The following is a 23,088-nucleotide window of genomic DNA, read 5'->3' on the forward strand; positions in this document are numbered from 1 at the left end:
ACATACCAGAAAGTTCCAGACTCATTCCCCTTTTCTGTGCTGAATTTCCAATATCAGCTGGACATTACAGTAAGTGTTTGCATCCTTTGGATAGGAAGGGGATGCATTAGACAGCGTTCTAACTCTTAATCACTATCCCCGACTCGTGCTGGAAGAGCGCTTGGCTGGATATTGATTAAGGACAGAACTGGACATTGCTATGATACTGCTTTCATGTGTTAAAGAAATTCAAACCACTGCTTGCTGAACCAGAATTGGGGATACTTTAGTAGGTGTGGAAACCTGCTACCTGTTGATGGTCTAAGTTCCATTTCTATATCTGTTTTTGCATGACTACCATCGACCAGGGTTATGAGATATCTTTCCTTGTTGCAGTTTTTTTCCAGCCGGTCTCTGTTGCTTCTTAATGTATAAAAAGGGCCATACTATTTACATGCAGAACATCTAGGAAATAGTAGGATTTTCAATATGCTTGATATATTTTGAGCTCGTTCGATGCTTTTTTGTTGATCAAAACACCGGCACTGATTCATACAGATTCATACAGACATGAAAAGCCAGGTGGGCACTGGAGGCACTAGAGTTGATATCTAAGCTAGTGAAAGGAAAAGGTTTCAGTGTCTCACTACTATCCACTGACTGGAAAATGTATGTATGTGTCAGGTGAGCGCGGTTTAGAAGCTGACTATGCTCCTCTCCGAAATGGAACAGCTGAATAGCTATCCAGCATTCACTATCTCGTTAGGTGTCACTGAACAACACATTTTGGGGGATGGTAGAGTTGCTACCATTTTGGGAGGAATTTTAAATTTTCCCTAGGATCCCTACATCTAACTCAAAGGACATGAGGGGAAAAATTTTGCAAGCTCCTAGGTCTGAAAATATTTGTTTTTTGAATACATCTGCCATTCCTAATTACTTCGTAAAATTAATGAGGTTTTCACCCGAGTCCACTCTTGCTATTTTTGTTCTCCCTTATTTGAGGAATGACTCATGTGTAATTCATTACTAAAAGATAATCTTTAAAGTTGCCAAATACTCGGCAAATAATCTGATGCAAGAGCCAGTCTGTGCAGATAGAGAACAGTCACTGTCCTTGAGAACACTACTTATAGACGCAGACTTGATACCACAGCCTGCAAACGTCACTACGCTTGAAACATTGGCTGACAGGTTTGAAGAATGGCAACTATGGGCTGGAGAACAGGATTGATGATTGTTTGCATTACTTTATTGGTGTTTTGCTCTCAGGTAGGTGAGATTATCATTAGTCTGATCTGGACACTAGCAAACTAACAATAGATGGTGTTTATGTGTGGTACATGTCTCTGCAATATTCTATCTTTTTAATTTCTGCTTACTTCAGTGGACAAATGCCTTGTGTGGTGTGTTACTGAGGCATACAGACTCGGAAGATCTCAGGTTTGTTCCCGGAATGTGCTGAATTAGTCATTCTCAGCTGTTGGATTGCTACAATTCTTTTCAGCATGCCTGGGCTGAGAAGGTGAAAAATCAGCCGAGGATCCTGATTTCTGATTCATTATCCCTGCTGGATACTGTGTACATGCTGATGTCTGATGAGGACAGGATTGGACACCCCTTAATGCCTTCCATGGTCAATAACTTGCTGATATTGTCTCAGCTCAAAGATAAAGATCTCACCTGGGTGAGATACTAAAATGCTGCCAGTGCAAGTAACCTTGCCTTTTGGCTGACAGTTGACAGACATTGATTCAGCCACCTGTTATACATCTCTACCAATTTTGAATTTCCATTGTGAAAATAAAAATCAGGCGAGATGTGTAATGGACCTTTTAATTGATGATGTCCATTTTACACTATAACCCAAAGTCAACATTATCTCCTGTGTCTTCAGGAGAGGAGAGACAAAGGAGAGAAGGCAGTGGGAATAGTATCGATAGTAGTAGGTTGGCAGAAGACAAAATGAACAATGGCTTTTTTGCTACTTATAATAAATTTTTCTAATTCTGGGGAGAAAGATGCAAAATGATTGAAACAACTACAGGGCAGACCTTCTGAAGTTGAATCTAAATTAATTTTTATTAGTAATGTGTTGCCCTGATGGTAATGACACCGTGCAGATTCCCATTAGGATATCTCATAATACCCAAATTCGGGTCTGCTGTAGATATCTCCTTGGGTTCAGTGGTGTCAGTTGCTCCCTTAAGTGGTCTGAGCATCTAGCATTTATGGAACCCATTCATATACAGAGTTAAAATTGGACCCTGACTGTTCTATCTGTTCTATATCTTCTATTGTGATAGTGGGACCCAAGGGTATAACAATGAAAATATCCCTTGTGATATGGACCAGATTTCCATGTCTTATGCATGTGTACTCTTTCAATCTCGCCAAAGGTGGACTCAATTAACACAAGTGAGGTTAAATTTGGTTCAAAATGTAAGCTGTTTTAATTCATGGTAAATTAAACATACAGGACAATGGGAGCCATTTGGAACAATTGTATAAGATCTGTATATTCACTGTTACAAAAATAATGAACACAAGTGCTGGCTCACTCATATTACGCACCTTAAAAGAACAATCTCTCTGCATCCCGTCCTCTTGCCCAAGATGGAGATTTTCACCCTGTACAACTTTCTGTTGCTTGATCTTTTGGTGCTTGTGTTCTGATTTTTAAGTTTCTCTTCCTGGCCCACAGATGTCAAAATTATTTTTTAACACCAAAGTGTTAGGTGTCATTCTGAATGACCAGACACGTTAACAAATTGGCCATGGTTTGGTCTCTGGGAGAAACATTCTCCATCTAACATTTTCATTACCTTTCATCTGCCTACAGATCCATTACCCAATGCAAAGTGTTATGAATGTTTCCATTTTTTTTTGTTAAATTATGACGATTTGTATTTTAAAACTGAAAAAAGATTTCATAGATGCTGGAACTTTGTGGTTTTTTAAAAAGAGGTCATCAGAAGGTCTTTTGGACTGAGCTTGTAAACAACAGTTACTGAAAGGCATCTGTTTTCAGATAATTATCCAGCAGGGTTTTTTTGACTTGGGGAAAGATGTTTACAAAGAAGTGACAGGTCAAGATTTATAGGGGCCAGGAGGCTTGACTCTTGTGACATTGTTTTTGGTTTCACTTTGGACAGTGAATTGGTGATGTGGACAGTGTTAAAAAAAAGAGAGTTGGAGAAAACTTGCTAAGGAAGCAAACCCCACCTCAGCTTGTTCTAGCTCTTTGAAAAGCTTGCCAGTTTTTCATCTCTTTGAGAAGCTCTGAGAAGCAAGTGTAAGAAACTGCCTGAAATCCCTGTTGCTGCATTTTTCCTGGAAAGCCTGCCCAAACTGATCTTCAACATCACCTGACAAGGCTGTTCTAGGAAGATCCCAGTGACAGCCATATTTGGTATGCCAAGCCAAAACAAAGGACATCTGACATCTTTCCATATCATTTCTTTTTTCTTCAAGAATTAGCAAGTATTTGGAGGAAGTATTCTTTTTGCCTTTTTTGGTAATAGAGCTCGAAAGAGTAAGCCTCTCTATTTTTTTCAGTTAACCAGTGTGTGTGTGTGAGGGGCTAAAGTAAAAAGGGAACTTTTATATTTTAATCTGTATGTTATTGCTTTGCTTCATTACTAGTTATGTCTTGTTTTATAATAAACTGCTAATGTTGTTGTTTATTAAAGAAACCTGGTTGGTGTATTTTATTCTGGGATAAAAATAGTGTCCATGATTGACTGCATCGGTAACTGGGAAAACATGTAAATATATGTTGTGACCTATGGAGAAGTGGAACTAGAAAAACAGTGCACTCCTCCCGCCTCATTCATAAGAAAGGCTATTGGAAAAAGCTAACTACTTTTAGGAAAGCTTTTACGCAGAACACACTTAAACATAGCTCTTCTCCAAATCCTTTATGTGAAAAAATGGCCAAGGAATCCTGAACTTTCATGTTCCCACTTGGTTCAGGTTCTCTTTAGACATTCATGGAGAAATTTACTCTCGGCACTTTGGGCAAGAGGTGCAGGGAGAATATGAGGAAGAACATTTTTACGCAGCAAATTGTAATGACCTGAAACTCGCTGTCCACAAGGGTGGTGATAGTGGAAACAATCAATGATTTCAAAAGGAAATTGGATGGCCACTTGATGGAAATAAACTTGCAGGGCCTTGGGATTGAGCGGGGAAGTGGGACTGACTGGATTGCTCTGGAAGAGCCAGCATGAACTCGATGGGCTGAATTGCCTCCTTCTGTGTGACTCTATGGCTATTTGTACTAAGATTGGTAATGAGTTCTTTATAAAAGCATTTACGATTTTCATGCAAATAGCATAGACATGAACTCTTCCCAGTTAATGCTTTAAGTTTCTTCATAACGCTAACTCTGTATATATTACAGAATCCTTAGCCTGTCTGGCTGGATTTGAATTCTACAATATTTCTGGGGAGGCGGGCACAGTACAGTGGAGGGAAAAAATGGCTGGGAAACGTGTCAAGGCAGGGGAATGTGAAGGGACTGACAAATTTAACAGCAGGATCTCATTATCATTTCATTTTTCTACTTCCCACCCAGCAGCTGGCCAAATTGGTAGGCTGGCTGGCTGCTGGGCAGGCAAACCAGTGGCAGGAGGGCACAGCTAGGTCCCCAGCAATCTTGAGTGGGAGAAAGCAGAGATTGGTGCTTAGTTGGAGGAGTGTTATCAGGGGGAGGTTGTTAATCAAGGTGGGGGGTGGGGAGAGAGAGGCTGACATCAGCAGACGGCAGGCCGAAGGCTTCCTTAAAGGGCGGGGGGAGCACTCCTGCTTCTCCTGGCTTACTAGAAGTGCTAAAAGGACTCTTAACTACTTGAACCAGCAGTTTCCACCTCTCTTTTACTCCTTGGTTTCTTGAGCCCTGGAGCCCTAGCATGGCAACTATTAAATATAATTCAGACTCCCAATTGCCTGATTTAAATATGTAATGAAGCCTTTCCAAGTCAAGCAATCGCAAGCTACAAAACCCGCTGCTGTGGAAGTCGTGGCAGGCACCTGTGCAGCAGGTTGGGGACATGCTCCCTGTTGTAAAATTTTTAATCCCTCCACAATCCTCTCCTGCCCATTGTGGAGGTGTTAATCTCGAAGCCAAAGTCTTTGTTCTGAAGAATTATTCAACACATCTGCCAATTATTCTTGATCTTTTGCATCCTGTGTCTGTAAATAACTGAACTATTTATTTGGTCCTTCTTAATGTTATCCACAATCTACTTTTCTGCCGCTCCGTTAATCCATGCAACTTTACTGTGAATTTATCCTCAGCTAACTTTTGAGTATCAGAACATGAGAAATAGGAACAGAATAGGCCATATGGCCCATTGAATCTGCTCTGCCTTTCAACAATATCACGGCTGATCTTTTACATCAAGTCCACTTTCCCATCCTATCCTCATATCGCTTGATTAGGGACCTGGAAAGGTCTGGGAACAAGGTTCAGTACAGCCAATGGCGTATCTCACTCATTGTGGTTGTCTGCTGCTTGTTGCACAACTCACAAGCCAAAGAGGCCTGCACATGGAAGAGGAGCAGCAAGAGAATCTCCCTCACCTGTTGAGATAGAGTAGTGCAAAGGCAAGGCAGTAGCAGAAAAGGGAGGGCGAGAGATGCCAGGGATAAGTTGATTGCTGGACGCTTCAGTTGATGTGCTCATTCCACTCAAATGGTCTGCAATTCTCCTTGTTATTAACAGTCCTTATTACCTTCACCAGTCCTTCGCCCCTGCAGTGAAGAACATTGAAACAATTGAACCAATTACATATATGACACCCTGATAATGCAAACTCAATTTGCTATGAAAACACGCTGCAGAGAAAAGTACAAATTTGGAAATGGCGAGTTATTTAATTGCTCAATCAATAATTGTCTTAATATTGTTTGTCACCCATTGCCAGCCTATCATGGCTTTCTTCAATGCTTTTGTTTTTACTAATATTACCACTCCAATGAAGTGGTACTCCAGTGGCTTCAGCATAGCAACTAGAAGGCTGCTGTTACTCAAGTGAGGACCTTTGAAATGCTTGTAGGCACCCCTTTGCTAGCCTCCCTGTCCTTTTTTAATTTCTTGTACCTTTTAAAGCATTGTAGTTCTGCTGAATTAATTCACATGCATGCATCGATTTTGAATTTAATGTTTATTTGTTAGTATACATTTCTTTATTTTCTATTTAGCAATTATCTTCATTTTTTTTAATTCAAGTTGGATTCAAAGCCCATTCAGAATGAAGTATTTCAGAGATCTCCTCTTCTTAGACGTGTTTCCCGGAATACTCCTTTCTGGAGGATGGTCAGTGGCAGTAAACCCATTCAAGCCTATTGTCAGCACAACTATGAGTGCAGCACAAAAACTTGCAGGTAATGCCAGTGTAAGATAATTATGTTGGGAACAAATAACTGCTTGTGGATAATCTTGTGGAACTGTAAATAACTCCCCTCCAGTTCAAACCCTACCTGTCAAATAATAGTGAATAATCTCCTTGCAGCTCAGGCTCCAAATGCAGTATAATAACTTCAAATAATGTCCTGCACATCACACTCCACATGCACAGTAACTGTGAATAATCTCCTGTATACCTTACCTTATGCATGGCAAAATTGCAAATAATGCCCTTTTGGTTAAAGTTGGTACCTGAAGTGGAGATTTTACACAAGGAAAAAATGTTCACTGATCTATTTACATTTCAGTTTAATTAGACCGTTCTCCCATTATGTGGAATCTTCAGCCTCAATCTTTGTATTCCAAATCTTCTTTCACCTCCCTGAGTGCAAATGGCAGTATTGTGCCAATTACTGCCAAATCACAGTTTTGTGTTGCAGGTTCATGCCCACTAAGTCTTGCACTGAAACAGGATGATTCTTACATCCTGTAGAGGAAGCAGATTTTTTCTCACTTAATTTGGGCTGGATTCGAAACAAGGTCCCAGGTGTGAAAAGATCACGGGGTGAAATCCTCAGAGCTTCACCTGCCACAGCAACTTCGCTGGATGTGCCGTTAAAACTCTGTTTACGCATAGAAACAGGTCTTCTGTTGTGCTTCCATTAATGTTTCAGTGACAGAGCAGGAGAAGTTCTGAGGAAATTCACCCCTATGTCTAACCCAATGCATTACTTGGATTACTAGTTTCCTAAGTAAATTCCATGGGGTAGTCTCCAGGCTTTAGTAAAAAGGGATTGCATTATCTATGTTTACTTGGCAAAATACAAATCTCCAAATCACATTCTGTGCTCTTTTTTGTTTAAAAGTGCCAACATGTAAAACAAACAGAAAATTTTACATTATGGTTTTTGATTGATCTTCTTATTAAACTATAGAAATAGGGCCTTTAAAAGAAAACCTTCCTTCCTCTATTTTCCACTCCCAATAGAATGAGTGGTATGACAGTGTTTGTGTTAACAATTCCCAACATACTGATTCCTGGTTGAGACCATGAGATAGAGAATGGAGATTGGGGGCTGAATTTTCACGATAGAGGCAGGAAACAAAAGTTAGGACTGCTTCCTGGTCTTGAACCCATCTCTGTGGGAGATATAGACTGAAGTCACAATTTTCGGGGGGGTTTAAACTAATTCAGCAGGGGAATGGGAACCTAAAATGTAGTGCCAGTGTACAGGATGTTGAGAGTAGTGAGGTCAGGGATAAGGTTACAAGGACGCAAGAGGGCACTGGCAAGCAAGAACCTGGTTTAAAGTGTGTCTACTTCAACGCCAGGAGCATCCGGAATAAGGTGGGTGAGCTTGCAGCATGGGTTGGTACCTGGGATCTCGATGTAGTGGCCATTTCGGAGACATGGGTAGAGCAGGGCCAGGAATGGATGTTGCAGGTTCCGGGATTTAGATGTTTCAGTAAGAACAGAGAAGATGGAAAAAGAGGGGGGGGTGTGGCATTGTTAATCAAGAAGAGTATTACAGCGACAGAAAGGACGTTTGAGGACTCGTCTACTGAGGTAGTATGGGCCGAGGTTAGAAACAGGAGAGGTGAGGTCACCCTGTTGGGAGTCTTTTATAGACCTCCAAATAGTTCCAGAGATGTAGAGGAAAGGATAGCGAAGATGATTCTCGACAGGGGCGAGAGTAACAGGGTAGTTGTTATGGGGGACTTTAACTTTCCAAATATCGACTGGAAATACTATAGTTCGAGTACTTTAGATGGGTCAGTTTTTGTCCAGTGTGTGCAGGAGGGTTTTCTGACACAGTATGTAGACAGGCCAACCAGGGGCGATGCCACATTGGATTTGGTACTGGGTAATAAACCCGGCCAGGTGTTAGATTTAGATGTAGGTGAGCACTTTGGTGATAGTGATCACAATTCGGTTAGGTTTACCTTAGCGATGGGCAGGGACAGGTATATACCGCAGAGCAAAAATTATAGCTGGGGGAAAGGAAATTATGATGCGATTAGGCAAGATTTAGGATGCGTAGGATGGGGAAGGAAACTGCAGGGGATGGGAACAATCGAAATGTGGAGCTTATTCAAGGAGCAGCTACTGCGTGTCCTTGATAAGTATGTACCTGTCAGGCAGGGAGGAAGTTGTCGAGCGAGGGAGCCGTGGTTTACTAAAGAAGTTGAAGCGCTTGTCAAGAGGAAGAAGAAGGCTTATGTTAGGATGAGACGTGAAGGCTCAGTTAGGGCGCTTGAGAGTTACAAGCTAGCCAGGAAGGATCTAAAGGGAGAGCTAAGAAGAGCAAGGAGAGGACACGAGAAGTCATTGGCGGATAGGATCAGGGAAAACCCTAAGGCTTTCTATAGGTATATCAGGAATAAAAGAATGACTAGAGTTAGATTAGGGCCAATCAAGGATAGTAGTGGGAAGTTGTGTGTGGAATCAGAGGAGATAGGGGAAGTGTTAAATGAATATTTTGCGTCAGTATTTACAGTAGAGAAAGAAAATGTTGTCGAGGAGAATACTGAGATTCAGGCTACTAGGCTAGATGGGATTGAGGTTCACAAGGAGGAGGTGTTATCAATTTTGGAAAGTGTGAAAATAAATAAGTCCCCTGGGCCAGATGGGATTTATCCCAGGATTCTCTGGGAAGCTAGGGAGGAGATTGCAGAGCCTTTGTCCTTGATCTTTATGTCGTCATTGTCGACAGGAATAGTGCCGGAAGACTGGAGGATAGCAAATGTTGTCCCCTTGTTCAAGAAGGGGAGTAGAGACAGCCCTGGTAATTATAGACCTGTGAGCCTTACTTCGGTTGTGGGTAAAATGTTGGAAAAGGTTATAAGAGACAGGATTTATAATCATCTTGAAAAGAATAAGTTCATTAGCGATAGTCATCACGGTTTTGTGACGGGTAGGTCGTGCCTCACAAACCTTATTGAGTTTTTCGAGAAGGTGACCAAACAGGTGGATGAGGGTAAAGCAGTGGATGTGGTGTATATGGATTTCAGTAAGGCGTTTGATAAGGTTCCCCATGGTAGGCTATTGCAGAAAATACGGAAGTATGGGGTTGAAGGTGATTTAGAGCTTTGGATCAGAAATTGGCTAGCTGAAAGAAGACAGAGGGTGGTGGTTGATGGCAAATGGTCATCCTGGAGTTTAGTTACTAGTGGTGTACCGCAAGGATCTGTTTTGGGGCCACTGCTGTTTGTCATTTTTATAAATGACCTGGAAGAGGGTGTAGAAGGGTGGGTTAGTAAATTTGCGGATGACACTAAGGTCGGTGGAGTTGTGGATAGTGCCGAAGGATGTTGTAGGGTACAGAGGGACATAGATAGGCTGCAGAGCTGGGCTGAGAGATGGCAAATGGAGTTTAATGCAGAAAAGTGCGAGGTGATTCACTTTGGAAGGAGTAACAGGAATGCAGAGTACTGGGCTAATGGGAAGATTCTTGGTAGTGTAGATGAGCAGACAGATCTTGGTGTCCAGGTGCATAAATCCCTGAAGGTTGCTACCCAGGTTAATAGGGCTGTTAAGAAGGCATATGGTGTGTTAGCTTTTATTTGTAGGGGGATCGAGTTTCGGAGCCACGAGGTCATGCTGCAGCTGTACAAAACTCTGGTGAGACCGCACCTGGAGTATTGCATGCAGTTCTGGTCACTGCATTATAGGAAGGATGTGGAAGCTATGGAAAGGGTGCAAAGGAGATTTACTAGGATGTTGCCTGGTATGGAGGGAAGGTCTTACGAGGAAAGGCTGAGGGACTTGAGGTTGTTTTCGTTGGAGAGAAGGAAGAGGAGAGGTGACTTAATAGAGACATATAAGATAATCAGAGGGTTAGATAGGGTGGATAGTGAGAGTCTTTTTCCTCGGATGGTGATGGCAAACACGAGGGGACATAGCTTTAAGTTGAGGGGTGATAGATATAGGACAGATGTTGGAGGTAGTTTCTTTACTCAGAGAGTAGTAGGGGCGTGGAACGCCCTGCCTGCAACAGTAGTAGACTCGCCAACTTTAAGGGCATTTAAGTGGTCATTGGATAGACATATGGATGAAAATGGAATAGTGTAGGTCAGATGGTTTCACAGGTCGGCGCAACATCGAGGGCTGAAGGGCCTGTACTGCGCTGTAATGTTCTAATTCTAAAATTCACAGGGGCAACCTCCTATTTGGATTGGAATCAGGTTTGGCAGCCAATTAGAGGCCACAGGGGAGAGAACGGAGGAGGGCCAGATAAAGTGCGGGTCCGATTTAAATCCCTGCGGCTGCCATTACTGTGGCTGCTGTTTAAATCTGCAGGGAATAAGGAGGAAGCCTTCTGAGAGTATGGGATTGAAATGAAATGTGGAAATATGGTAGTGGAAAGCTGGACGCCTGGCACCCGGGGCAGGGCAGCCCCCAAGTTTGCAGAGAGTGACCTGGAGGAGGCTTGAGGCTGTGAAGGAGAGGAGGGAGATCATCTTTTTGGGAGCTGGCAGGAGGAAGCCACCTACCCAAACAAAACAAGCCTGAGTAGAGGTAGCTGCCCTCGTCAGCAGTAGAAGTGTTAATGGAAGATCATGGATCCAGTGACGTAAGAGGATCAATGACCAGGGATGCTCTGGCAAGGTGAGTGCAACCCCCAGCCCTCAGTACAGGTTTCAGAGCTTGCATTCTACAGCAGACAGACCACCTGAGGATCCTCAGGGCACATGCTGCTCCTGAACATAGGACGGGTGTGTGCCCAGGGCACTTACTCACCCCTCAGAATGGCTCAGAGCCACAGTGCATCTGAGGACCTGTCACCACAGCGACATGTAACTTCTAATACAAGAACACAAGAAATAGGAGCAGGAGTAGACCATATGGCCCATTGAGCCTACTCCACCATTCAAAACGATCATGACTGAGGATTCAACACCACTTTCCCGCCCTCTTGCCATACCCCTTGATTCCCTGAGAGAACAAAAATCTGTCTACCCCATCCTTAAATGTATTCAATGATGGAGCATCCACAACCCTCTGGGGTAGAGAATTCCAAAGATTCACAACCCTTTGTGTGAAGTAATTTCTCCTCATCTCAGTCCTAAATGATCGGCCCCTTTATCCTGAGATTGTGTCCCCGTGTTTTAAATCCACGACCAGCGGAAACAATCTCTCAGTGTCTACCCAATCCAGCGCCTTTAGAATCTCATAAGTTTCCATGAGATTGCCTCTCATTCTTCTAAACTCCAGAGAATACAGGCCCAATTTACTTAGTCTCTCATCATAGGACAACCCCATCATCCCAGGGACCAATCTAGTGTACCTTCGCTGCACTGCCTTCAATGCAAGTATATCCTTTCTTAAATGTGGAGACCAAAACTTCACACAGTATTCCTGATATGGTCTCACTAAAACCCTGTACAAATGTAGCAAGACTTCCTTATTGCTGTACTCCAATCCCCTTGCAATAAAGGCCAACATGCCATTTGCCTTCCTAATCGCTTGCTGTACCTGTGTTCCTTATACAAGCACACTCAAGTCTCTTTGAACATCGACACTTACAAGTTGCACACCTTTTAAAATATATTCTGCTTTTCTATTCTTACGACCAAAGTGAACAACTTCACACTTCCCTACATTATACTCCATCTGCCATCTTGTTACCCACTCACTTAACCTGTCTATATCTCTTTGCAGCCTCTCTGTGTCCTACCCACAGCTTACCTTTCCACCTACCTTTGTACCATCAGCAAACTTAGATACATGACTCTCTGTCTCTTCATCCAAGTCATTAATATAGATTGTAAATAGCTGAAGCCCCAGCACTGATCCTTGCGGCACTCCACTATTTACTGCCTGCCAACTTGAAAATGCCCTGTTTATGTCCACTCATTGCTTCCTGTCTGTTAATCAATCATCTATCCATGCTAATATATTACCCCCAACTCCATGAACCCTTAACTTACAATTAACCTCTTGTGTGGCACCGTATTGAATGCCTTTTGGAAATCCAGGTACACTACATCTACTGGTTCCCCTTTATCTACTCCACTAGTTACATCCTTAAAACTTCTAATAAATTTGTCAAACAGGATTTCCTTTTACTAAAACCATGTTGACTTGTTCTAATCATACTGTGCTTTTCAAAGTGCATTGTTAATACTTCCTTAATAATAGATTCTAGCATTTTCCCAATGACTGATGTTAGGCTAACTGCCCTGTAGTTCCCTGTTTTCTCTCTCCCTCCTTTCTTGAAAAGTGGTGTAACATTTGCCAACTTCCAATCTGATGGGACCATTCACGAATCTAAGGAATTTCAGAAAATCATAGCTAGCGCATCCACTATATGTGCAGCTATCTCTTTCAGAACCCTAGGATGTAGGCTATCAGGCCCTGGAGTCTTGCCAGATTTTAGTCCCTTACGTTTCTCCAATACTTTTGCTCTGCTGCTATGAATTTCCTTAATTTCCTCACTATTTTTAGCCCATAGGTTACTGCCTATTTCTGGTATGAAACTTGTGTCTTCTGTGATGACAGACACAAAATAGTTGTTTAATGCCTCTGCCATTTCTCCATTCCCCATGATAATTTCTCCTGTCTCTGCTTCGGAGGGACAAACATTAGCTACTCTCGTCCTTTTGAGATACCTATAAAAGCTCTTACATTCTGTTTTTATATTAATGGCTAGTTTACTCTCATATTCTACCTTTTCCTTTTTTATCAACTTTTTGGTGGCCCTTTGCTGGTTTCTAAAACACTCCCAATCCTCAGACTTGCTACTCCTTTTTGCAACATTGTAAGCCTTTTTTAAAAATCTAATACTATCCTTAACTTCCTGAGTGAGCCACGGATGGGTGTTTCTGGCTGAGCATTTTGTTTTTCAAAGGAATGTATTTTTGTTGAACATTTTGAATTGTTTCTTAAGGTTTCCCACTATTTATTTTGCGCCATACCTTTTAGTCTATTTACCCAATTTACCTTAGCCTTTCTCCCCTCATGCCTACATAATTGGCTTCGTTTAAGATTAAGATTCTTGTTTGTGATGGAGCATGTCACTTTCAAACTTAACATGGAATTTAATGGTATTATGATCATTGTTTCCCAGTGGATCTTTTGCTATGACATTGCTTATTAACCCTGCTTCATTACATAATGCTAGATCTAAGATAGCTTTATCCATAGTTGGCTCCACAAGGTATTATTCCAAGAAACTGTCCTGAAAACATTCTACAAACTCATCTTCCAGACCACTCCTGCCAATTTCATTGTCCCAGTCTACAAGGAGATTAAAGTCCCCCACAATTATTACATTGCCTTTATTAAAAGCTCCAATAATTTATTGTTTAATGCTCTGTCCAACAGTATAACTACTGTTAGGGGGTCGATAAACGACTCCCACCAGTTTTTTCTGACTCTTGCTATTCCTTATTTCCACCCATACTGATTCTACTTCATGATCTTCTGAGGCCAGATCCTTTCTCACTAACGCCCTATGTCATCCTTTGCCATCAGTGCTATCCCTCCTCCTTTGCTATTCTGTCTGGCTTTCCGAAATATTGTGTGCCCTGGAATATTTATTTCCAAACCTTGATCACCGTGTAACCATGTCACTGTGATGGCGATTAGATCTAAACCATGTACCTCTATTTGTGCCATTGTCTCTCGAGATAAGGAGGCCCAAAAGAAAGAAGTTCATCTATCTTATTGCAGATGCTTCACGCATTCAGGTATAGAACATTTAATGTCATTTTTTGGCTTCTATTCCCTTCAATTACCTTATTTGCTGATGTACAATTTCCGTTAAACTCTCTGTCCCTTCCTGTCCCATTCTGCTTGTCTTTACCCACAATGTGATACTATTCCGATGCCTTGGCCTTTCTCTTTGAATTTCTAAATCTCACCTCTCCTGAACGCTATCCCCACTCTGTTATTTCACAACCTCTAGTCTTATCTGCTGGCTCACTCTTGAGTTTGTACTCATTGTCCCTTCCTGCCACACCCTGATTATCATTATCCTTATTGCTAAAATAAAAGCAAAATACTGCGGATGCTGGAAATCTGAAATAAAAACAAGAAATGCTGGAACCACTCAGCAGGTCTGGCAGCATTTGTGAAAAGAGAAGCAGAGTTAACGTTTCGGGTCAGTGACCCTTCTTCGGAACCCTTCTCCTTATTGCTATCTTGCTCTCTTGCCTTCTCCTCTCTCTTTAAACTATCACATCTTCCCTCACTTGAATTCTCACCCCCATTATTTAGTTTATAGCCCTCTCTACTGCCCTAGTTATACGACTCCCCAGAACGCTGGTTCCAGCACGGTTCAGGTGTAGACCGTACCAACGGTACAGCTCCCACTTTCCCCGGCACTGGTGCCAATGCCCCATGAATCGAAACTCATTTCTCCCACATCAATCTTTGAGCCACACATTTAACTGTCTAATTGCATTTGGTCATGGCTCAGGTAATAATCTAGAGATTATTACCTTTGAGGTTCTGCTTTTTAATTTAGCTCCTAGCTGCTCATATGCCCTATGCAGAACCTCTTTCCTAGTCCTATCTATGTCATTGGTACTCAAGTGGACCACGACGACTGATCCTCCCCCTCCCGCTGCAAGTTCCTCTCCAGACCCGAGCAGATGTCCCGAACCCTGGCACCAGGCAGGCAACACAGCCTTCTAGACTCTCACTCTTGGCTGCAGAGAACAGTGTCTGTCCCCCCGACTATACTGTTCCCTACTTCCACTACATTCCTATTTAGTCCCCCTGCTTGAATGGCTTCCTGTACCACAGTGCCATGGCCAGTTTTTGCATCTACCTCGCTCTCATCCATACAAGCTGAAAGAATCTCAAATCTGTTGAACGATTACAAGGGCTGAGCCTCCTCCACTTCTGCCTTCTCAATCCCCTTACCTGTCTTATTCGCAGTCACACCCTTGTGTCCCTGACCACTGACCAAATCAGAAGACCCTATCCAATGGGATGTGACTGCATCCTGTAACAAAGTGTCCAGGTAACTTTCCTCCTCCCTGATGTATCACAGTGTCTGTAGCTCAGCCTCCAGCTCACTGAATCTAAGCTGATGCTCCTCAAGCTGCAAATAGATTTGCTGTGGATCAAACTGGCATCCACCATCTCCCACATACTGCAGCTGAACACATCACCTGCTCTGCCATCCTAATTGTGTTTTAAATAACTAATTAATTATTTACTTAATTAATAGGAAATATTCACCAATCCCTTAAGCTTAACTAGTATTAGTAAATAAAACCTTACAATTAGTAATAAAAACAAGAAATGCTGGAAATACTCAGCAGGTCTGGCAGCATCTGTGGAGAGAGAAGCAGAGTTAACATTTCAGGTCAGTGACCCTTCTTCAGAACAGAACTTACAATTAGTAAAATAACCCGAGTTTTAAAAGATAAATGATAAAAAAACTCACCAACAAATCAACTACCTGTTTTCCTCTGATGTCACACTTTGATTTTTTTGTTCCTTCTCCTCAGAACGAGGCCAGTCTGTTCTGGTGGACTGGACTGGACTGGATAGCTCTCTTACACTGATCATTGGTCCCGCTCTCTCTCTCTCTCTCCAGCTGTTTTTTTTACACTGATCATTGGTACCGCTCCCTCTCTCTCTGCTGCCGCTCTTTTAAACTGCTCACTGGTCCTGCTCTCTCTAATGGATAGTGACAGATGCCATTGACCACAGACCATACTATCTCACTCACTTTTGTCCTTGCAGGAGAAACAGGCTCATAACGCCTGGGAAATGGTGAAGATGGGAGGTGATGTTCTCTAGTATCAAAGGATAATGCCAATGGAGGAAAGAGCTATGGAGATTGCCAGGATTCAGAACATGGAGGAATTTGGGCCTGGCGAGATGGGAACCCCCAGTGCAGATGGTAATTATAGAAGGCAAAGCGCTCGCTGGGAGGGGGGTGGGTGAAGTGAACGCCACCTCGTACAGTAGCATGTTGAGCACTGAGTTACATTGGGTCGCCTCAGCACTGCAGTGGCTTCTGTTCTCTTGGCTGGTTCTCATGATCTTTTCTTGTGTCTCCCACAGGTGCAGGCATTCACCCGAGGACACCCTCTCCCTCCACAGCCCCAAAGAAACCCCCCAAAACTCAGGAAGCACCATCACACCTGACTAGCGCACCATCCACCAGCACAAATATCTCACTTTGGTGGGAGGAGCATGGCACAGGTGTGCAGGAGAAGGTGCCAGAGGTAGAGGCAGCTGTGGGTAGTTCCCCCTGGAGGAGGCAGGACAGACACAGCCTTGCTCAGCTCAGCACAGATGCAGGGCCTCAGGAGTCGCAAGAAAGAAGGCCGTACCTACAACATCAGCAGGAGATGTGCTCCTACATGTCTGACTTCCCTGAGGCACTGCTGGATCCTGGGCTAAGGATGGAGGAATTTGTCCAGTTCATGTGCACCACAATGGCTCAGGGCTTTGAACTTTTGAGCTCCTCCATCAAGACTGTGGCCAACCTTGTAGAAAGCCATATGTGGCATCACTCTGAGTAGATCCAGGAGCAGCACACTGGCATACACAGGATGCAAGCTACATTGTGTAGTCTGGAGGGTTCAGTGGCGCTTGTGGTGCAGACATATCTGGAGTGGATGGCAGTTGCGCTGCAGCTGGTGTCCGCCTCCAGTCATCCAGAGGGCCAGCCAAAGGCTGAGGATATCACAGAGTAAAGAGAGGGTGCCACCCTTCAGGGGGTGCCTTCATCATCCTCGGCCTTCTTGACTCCTCTGACTGTTGGAACCTTTGTGCAGCAGGGCCAGGTGGTGGAGGCTGCCCCAGCAATCACGCAGGTGTAGTAGCCTCTGGAGATGCCTCCATGGGCACCTCCATGACAAGGATAACTGCCACATGCATCTCAGCCGCAGGCAGAAACCCATGAGCAGGCTGCCTCCACCTGCCCCGAGGCCACAAGAGGAGCACCGCATAGTTAGTGGCTGAGTGCGGAGGTCACTGCATCACATTGAGCTCTGAGTTGGTCACTGGGGTGTCTTCTTACTGTCTATATGCACTGTTTCTTTTGTCAAAATTTTATAAATAATCAAAATTCAAGGCATACGTCTAAGACTCCTTTTATTAGTGGTGTGACAGGAAAAGTGGTAAGAGGTGGTGAAGGAGATCAGGGTTTGATCAAGGAGAGGGCAAAGGCTCTGATGGTAAGAGTTCAGATGTTCCTGCCTGCGTCTTCAATGGATGCTATGGCACAGTCACCTCAAAGTCCATTGTATCCCATGCCCTTCATTCTGTGTCAGTGGAGCTCAGCCGAAACGTTCTTGAATCAAATTATCCTTGATGTTCATAGCATCCTGAAGAGACCTTCTCACCCTGTGCCGTGTCCAGCCACCTCCTTGTTCAGTTGAAGCACCTCAGTTGAAAGCTCCACTTCCTCCTCCTCCCCCAACTCTTGTTCCTCTTCTTTCTCCGATGAGCTATCTCGACCCAGGATCTCAGCACCCTCAAGCCCACTCCTCTCTGGAGGGCTATGTTATGGAGAGTGCGGAGCAAATTACCACAGTGATCGAGAGCCTAGCAGAAGTGTATTGCAGGGTGCCACCCAACTGGGTCCAGTCACTGGCATAGCATCTTGAGAAGCCCAAAGTCCTGCTCAATGGTGGTCCTTGTGAGCAGATAGCCTCTGTGCCTCTGTCTTGGGCTCTCTTAGAGAGGTGAGTAGCCAGCTCTTCAAGGGATATCCCTTGTCCCCTGGAATCCATCCATGCACTTTGGGGATTGGAGTGAAGATATGCACAGCATGGACTGCGGGAGGATGAAGGAGTCATGGCAACTGCCAGAAAAGCAGCTGCACACATGGTGGAAGCTTTTGTGGTTGCAGACCATCTGGATGTTGAGGGACTGGAAGTCCTGCCTGTTGATGAATCTGATCGGCCTGTCATTGGGTGTCTTGATGGCCATATGGATGTAATCGATGATGCCCTGCACCTGGGGGAATCTGGTGATGGCAATGAAATCCACTGTCCCCTCTGTCCCTGTGAGGCCTCATCTATCATGAAATGAATGTATTGTCCAGTTCTGGCATATAGGGCATCAGTGACCTGCAAGATGCCACCAAGGTCCGCAACTGATCCTTGGAAGGAGATGAGAGATGAAGAAGTTCAAGGCCATAGTGACTTTGACGGCTACTGGCAGGGCATGGCGACCAGTGCTGTGATGTTCGAGATCCTCGGCGGCAAGAGGACAGATGTCTGTAACCATCTGCCTAGAGAGTCGCAGTCTCCTGTGGTACTGGGTCTCGGTCATCTCCAGGTAGCTCATTCTTCAGTAGTAGATCCTATGCTGAGGTTACGGCCTACTTGTCCTTCCTGCCCCTCGTCTGTCTCTGCTGCCCTCCTGATGCCTGGGGCTCTGCCCTTCCTACGGAGGATGTTGCTCCTCACCACCACTGGGCACAAAATCCAAGAACCGTGCCCCATTGTCAGCTGCTGCCTTCCCTGTGCTCAGCTGGCTGCCCAGTTGTCCTTGGCTGCCCAGTTGTCCTTGGCTGCCTTGCCCCTGCTCTTCTGCCCCCATAATGCCAGGTGGGTGACAACCACCTACACTACCCGATGCTGACTGCCCACGCTCCCTGCCACCAGCACAACTCTAAGGGAACCAGTCTCCCAATGTCCGAGTTCCCTTCTGCACCCTTGAAATCTTTATGACTCCTGAATAATTCCCTGGGCGGCTATAACTGGCTTCTCACTCTGTAACCGTCTCCTTTCACCTGTCTGTCCCAGATAGCACATGCAGCCTGTGCGCCTCCGTGAAACTCTCAACTCTGAATGAGCTCTCAAGTACCTTAATCGGACTTAATTAGGGGAATGGATGGGTTCGCAGTCCTGCCCTCCCCCAACCCTGCCAAAGATAGCTGGTGCCGGGATCGGCGTTACAAAATCGGCACACTGGCTGGCACTGGTATTTTCGGGTCCTGTCCACCTCCGTTCCCACCCCCAGCATGGCCCAAAAATTCAGCCCTGGGTGTTTCCCCACCTCTAATTGTATTTATTCATTTCCCCATTTTCTCGTTTTCTTTCCTCTCCTGAAGGTGCTGACATACTGGGCACAGCACCATAGGCACTGGTCATGTGGTCACCTGTGTGGCCACTCTTCATATGTGAACTTCATGTTGGCAGGATATTTGGCTGTGTAAACTGGTTGGCATCCTTCCATCTATGAAAGATGATGGACATGTGGCAAACAATGCATTTAGGTAGGGTGTCTTCTCTTGGTGCACCATTGTTGATGGCTGTGAAGGCCAATCCTTGAGAGGCAGGTTCTGCCACAAGTGCTGCGCATGAAACTACCAACTGATGCTGTGAGTTGTTGTTTTTGACATTGGCGCCTGTTGCCAGGCTGCTGTAGCAACTGGTTATCATGGTAGTGCTCACCATTCCACAGGATGTGTCACCATTTCCCTCTTTCTCCAGTTATTGACTCCCAAGTGTGATAGTCGACATTTAGGGCCTTCATGTCACGCTTGCAAGCATCCTTGAGGTGGAGCTTTGGGTGCCCCACTGGTCGTCTGGCCCCAGCTACCATACAGAAAGTCCTTCGGTATGCAACCGTCTTCCATCCTGCGGACGTGTCCGATCCACCGAAGTCGCCTCTGTTTGATTAGTGCCAACACACTTGGGAGCTCTGCCTTTGAGAGGACTGCCGCATTTGTGATTTTGTCCTGCTAAGAATTCCCATAATGCGCTGCAGACAGCAAAGATGGAAATTATTGAGCTTCTTTTCCTGCTGGCTGTAAGTTACCCATGTTTCACAGGCGTACAGCAAGGTGCTGAGAACACAGGCCTTATAAATCATCAGTTTGGTCCTAAAGGTCAGTTTGGTGTTATTCCATGTGCGTTTCACAAGTCTGCCAAAGGTGGTAGCTGCTTTCCCTAGGCATGCATCCAGCTCTGCATCAAGGGATAGATTGTCTGTCACCATGGACCCAAGGTGGCAGAATTTGTTAACTACTTGCACAGCTGAAACTATTCCTGTTCTCAACTGTTGTCTAAAGACATGTAGGGTTTTAAATATACTGTATAGTTATTAATTTAATTAGACAGACTAAATATATTTCTACTCTACAGTTCTTCTGATGAAGGGTCTTACTTTTTTAAAATTAACTTACTTTTCTCAGAGCGACAAAAATTCAATATAGTTTAGTGGCATTAACTGAATCCAAGGTATCTCTAATGTCTGGGATTAATATTGCTGGTATGCAGACATAAAGAGCCTTGGCCTCTTTTGTGTACATACTGATGTCTGGCTTAAAAGTGCTAAAAGTTTACAAGTAAATTGTCTGGGTGCCTTTTCAGTGGGGAATGTTCATTGCTAGTAGAAATAAAGATTAAGGAAATCTTCCGAATCAAGGCAAAAAATAAGGGTAATTTTCACAGTATTTTTGCTCAATAGGGTTATGACGTTGGAATATAACAAGACTTTACTAAAGATCCACATTGATTGTAATAGACATGATGATTGCTTCATATTGTGATGCACACTGCATTATTCTGTTTTTCACAGAGATGGACATTGCGCACATGCAAAATTTGTGTCCTGAGAAAAAGTCATCCTTGTATTTCATCCATCAAGAGAAACAATATTAAGCAAACTGAACTAGGTGCTGATCCAGAAGCCTATCTTCACAGGTCTTATGTACTCTCCTTTTCACTTACGTATTTTTGCTCTGTAAGTAAAGGCATTGTTCACTTCTTTCTATGTCTTCTATTTTTTAATTATTTCTCTGTGGCCTCTCCTCTGTTTTGCTCTCCCTGTGTGAGGCAACGAGACCTTGAATATTACTGCCATAATTGTGATGTTACCAATGTGCTGATGTGCCGACTAATACTACATGGATATTAAATGTTGCTTGCTATTTTAACTGTTATAAAATGCATGAACATTGAAAAGAAATGTGTAACTACACAATTTCAATCCTATTCTTTACTTGATATTCAAGTTATCTTTATGTATTGCAAATAGGGTCTGGTCAGTGCAGTTGGTTAGAGTCCTCTCTTTTTTCCTCCAGGTTTTGGGTTCCATTCCAGCCCAAACAGATGGAATAAAGTATCTTGTCTGTGCTGGTTGTAAGGACCCAACTTTAAATGTGTTTGACATTCTCCTCCTGGTTCCTGGTGTGAGTGGGCTTACAGAACAAAACTGCTCAAGATAGGTGGAGGCTAATCAGCCTATATTAGCTCATCTATCCATAAATAAAGAAAACTTATTTTTCCCATCCCTTCATCTAAATCTCTTGAATGTCAAAGGCATTTGCTACCACTCCCATACACAGAAAACCATTTCAAATGTTGACCACTCTTTGCATGAAGTAGTACTTCTTGACATCTGTCCTAAAATCCACTTTCACCATTTTTATTCTATACTCTTTTGTACTGATATCCTGGCATATACTGAAGTAGTGTTTCCAATTAACCTCACCTACGCCATGTAATATCTTGTATGCTGCCAGAAGGTTCCTTCTCAGTAGTCTCCTTTCAAGTTTAAAGAGCTCCAGTTTCTCCAGTCTTGCTTTGTAACTTATCCTCCAATGCTAGGCATCATCCTTGTGGCTCTTCTCTATGTCACCTCCATGGCTTGAATGTGCCCTTTATTTCTTGGTGTAGGTGAAGTCTGACAAGGACACTGGCCAGTGATATGCATTAATTAGAAGTGAACTGGCAGTCAAAAAGGATGCCCGATGACAGAAGTAGAAAAATAATGTTGTTGTCGGGGGAGTGGGGGGGGGGGGGGGGGGGGGAAACGGAGGAGGGAGGGGGGCCTCTTGTGTGTTTAGTATTAAGACACATTTTTGTTCTGAAGTTAGCAGAAAGGCGTATTACTAAAAAAAAAGATCAGGAACTTCACTCTGCATTGAGGCCTGCATGAAGTGCTTGATGGGGAAGTATAGGAGGATCTTTACTCCACCTCTAATTTATGCAATACTTGAATTGGAAATAGTCGTTGTAAACACAGGGTATTACTCCCTAGGACTGAAATTCATAGACAGCTACTCAAGAAAAACAGTATGGGAAATTAAATTATTACAGCTGAGATAACATAGCAGCCATTTCATTCCTCACACTAACTCAACCGTTTTTATATGAATAAAACAAAAAGTGCTGGAAATACTTAGCAGGTCAGGCAGCATTTGTGGAGAGAAACAAAGTTAACGTTTCAGGTTAATGACCTTTCAACAGAACTGGAAAAAGTTATTGATTTAACAAGTTTTAAGCAAATACAGAGGCAGAGAAAGACAGAGGGGTAGAAAGAATAAAAGGGGAGGTCTGTGAGTGTGTGGAAGGCAGAAGAGATTAAATGACAAAGGGGATGATAGTGCAAGGCAAAAAGGGCAAGGTACAAGTAAGGATTGGACAAGAGACAAAAGAGGTGTAAATTAGAATAGCAGAATCATTCTGAACAGCTGCTGTCCAAAAAAATGAGGGCAGTGGTCATGAAATGAAATTGTTGAACTCAGTGTTGAGTCCTGAAGGCTGTAAAGTGCCTAATTGAAAGATGAGCTGCGGTTTCTCACGTTTACGTCGAGCTTAATTGTCGGAGGCCGAGGACAGAGATGTCAGATTGAGAGAGGAGCAGAGAATTAAAATGGCTGGAAGCTCAGGGTCATACTTGCAGATTGAATGGAGGTGTTCTGCAAAGCGATCACCCAATCTGCATTTGGTCTCCCCAGTGTAAAGTGGACCACATCATGTTGCAA

General features: G+C 43.7%; 1 protein-coding gene across 3 annotated transcripts; it reads left to right on the forward strand.

Annotated features, from left to right (window-relative positions):
* The first annotated feature begins 1,101 nt into the window (after nucleotides 1–1,101).
* Nucleotides 1,102–21,609, forward strand: leap2 (liver-expressed antimicrobial peptide 2). 3 transcript variants are annotated; one of them, XR_010976469.1, is made up of 5 exons: nucleotides 1,102–1,251; nucleotides 6,215–6,369; nucleotides 14,029–14,083; nucleotides 16,095–16,254; nucleotides 20,898–21,085. XR_010976469.1 is itself a non-coding variant. In XM_068047671.1 (4 exons), exons 1-4 carry the CDS (start codon nucleotides 1,183–1,185, stop codon nucleotides 21,234–21,236), a joined length of 618 nt encoding a protein of 205 aa, XP_067903772.1. In that variant the 5' UTR covers nucleotides 1,107–1,182; the 3' UTR covers nucleotides 21,237–21,609. The 3 variants fall into 3 exon arrangements, 2 of the variants coding, with proteins under 2 accessions (XP_067903772.1, XP_067903773.1); XM_068047671.1 differs by lacking the exon at nucleotides 16,095–16,254 and having other exon boundaries at nucleotides 1,107–1,251; nucleotides 20,898–21,609; XM_068047672.1 differs by lacking the exons at nucleotides 1,102–1,251; nucleotides 6,215–6,369; nucleotides 14,029–14,083; nucleotides 20,898–21,085 and adding an exon at nucleotides 16,419–20,886 and having other exon boundaries at nucleotides 16,160–16,254.
* Nucleotides 21,610–23,088: the final 1,479 nt, after the last annotated feature.

Source organism: Heterodontus francisci, chromosome 15 (assembly GCF_036365525.1).
Source record: "Heterodontus francisci isolate sHetFra1 chromosome 15, sHetFra1.hap1, whole genome shotgun sequence".
Lineage (NCBI taxonomy): Eukaryota > Metazoa > Chordata > Chondrichthyes > Heterodontiformes > Heterodontidae > Heterodontus > Heterodontus francisci.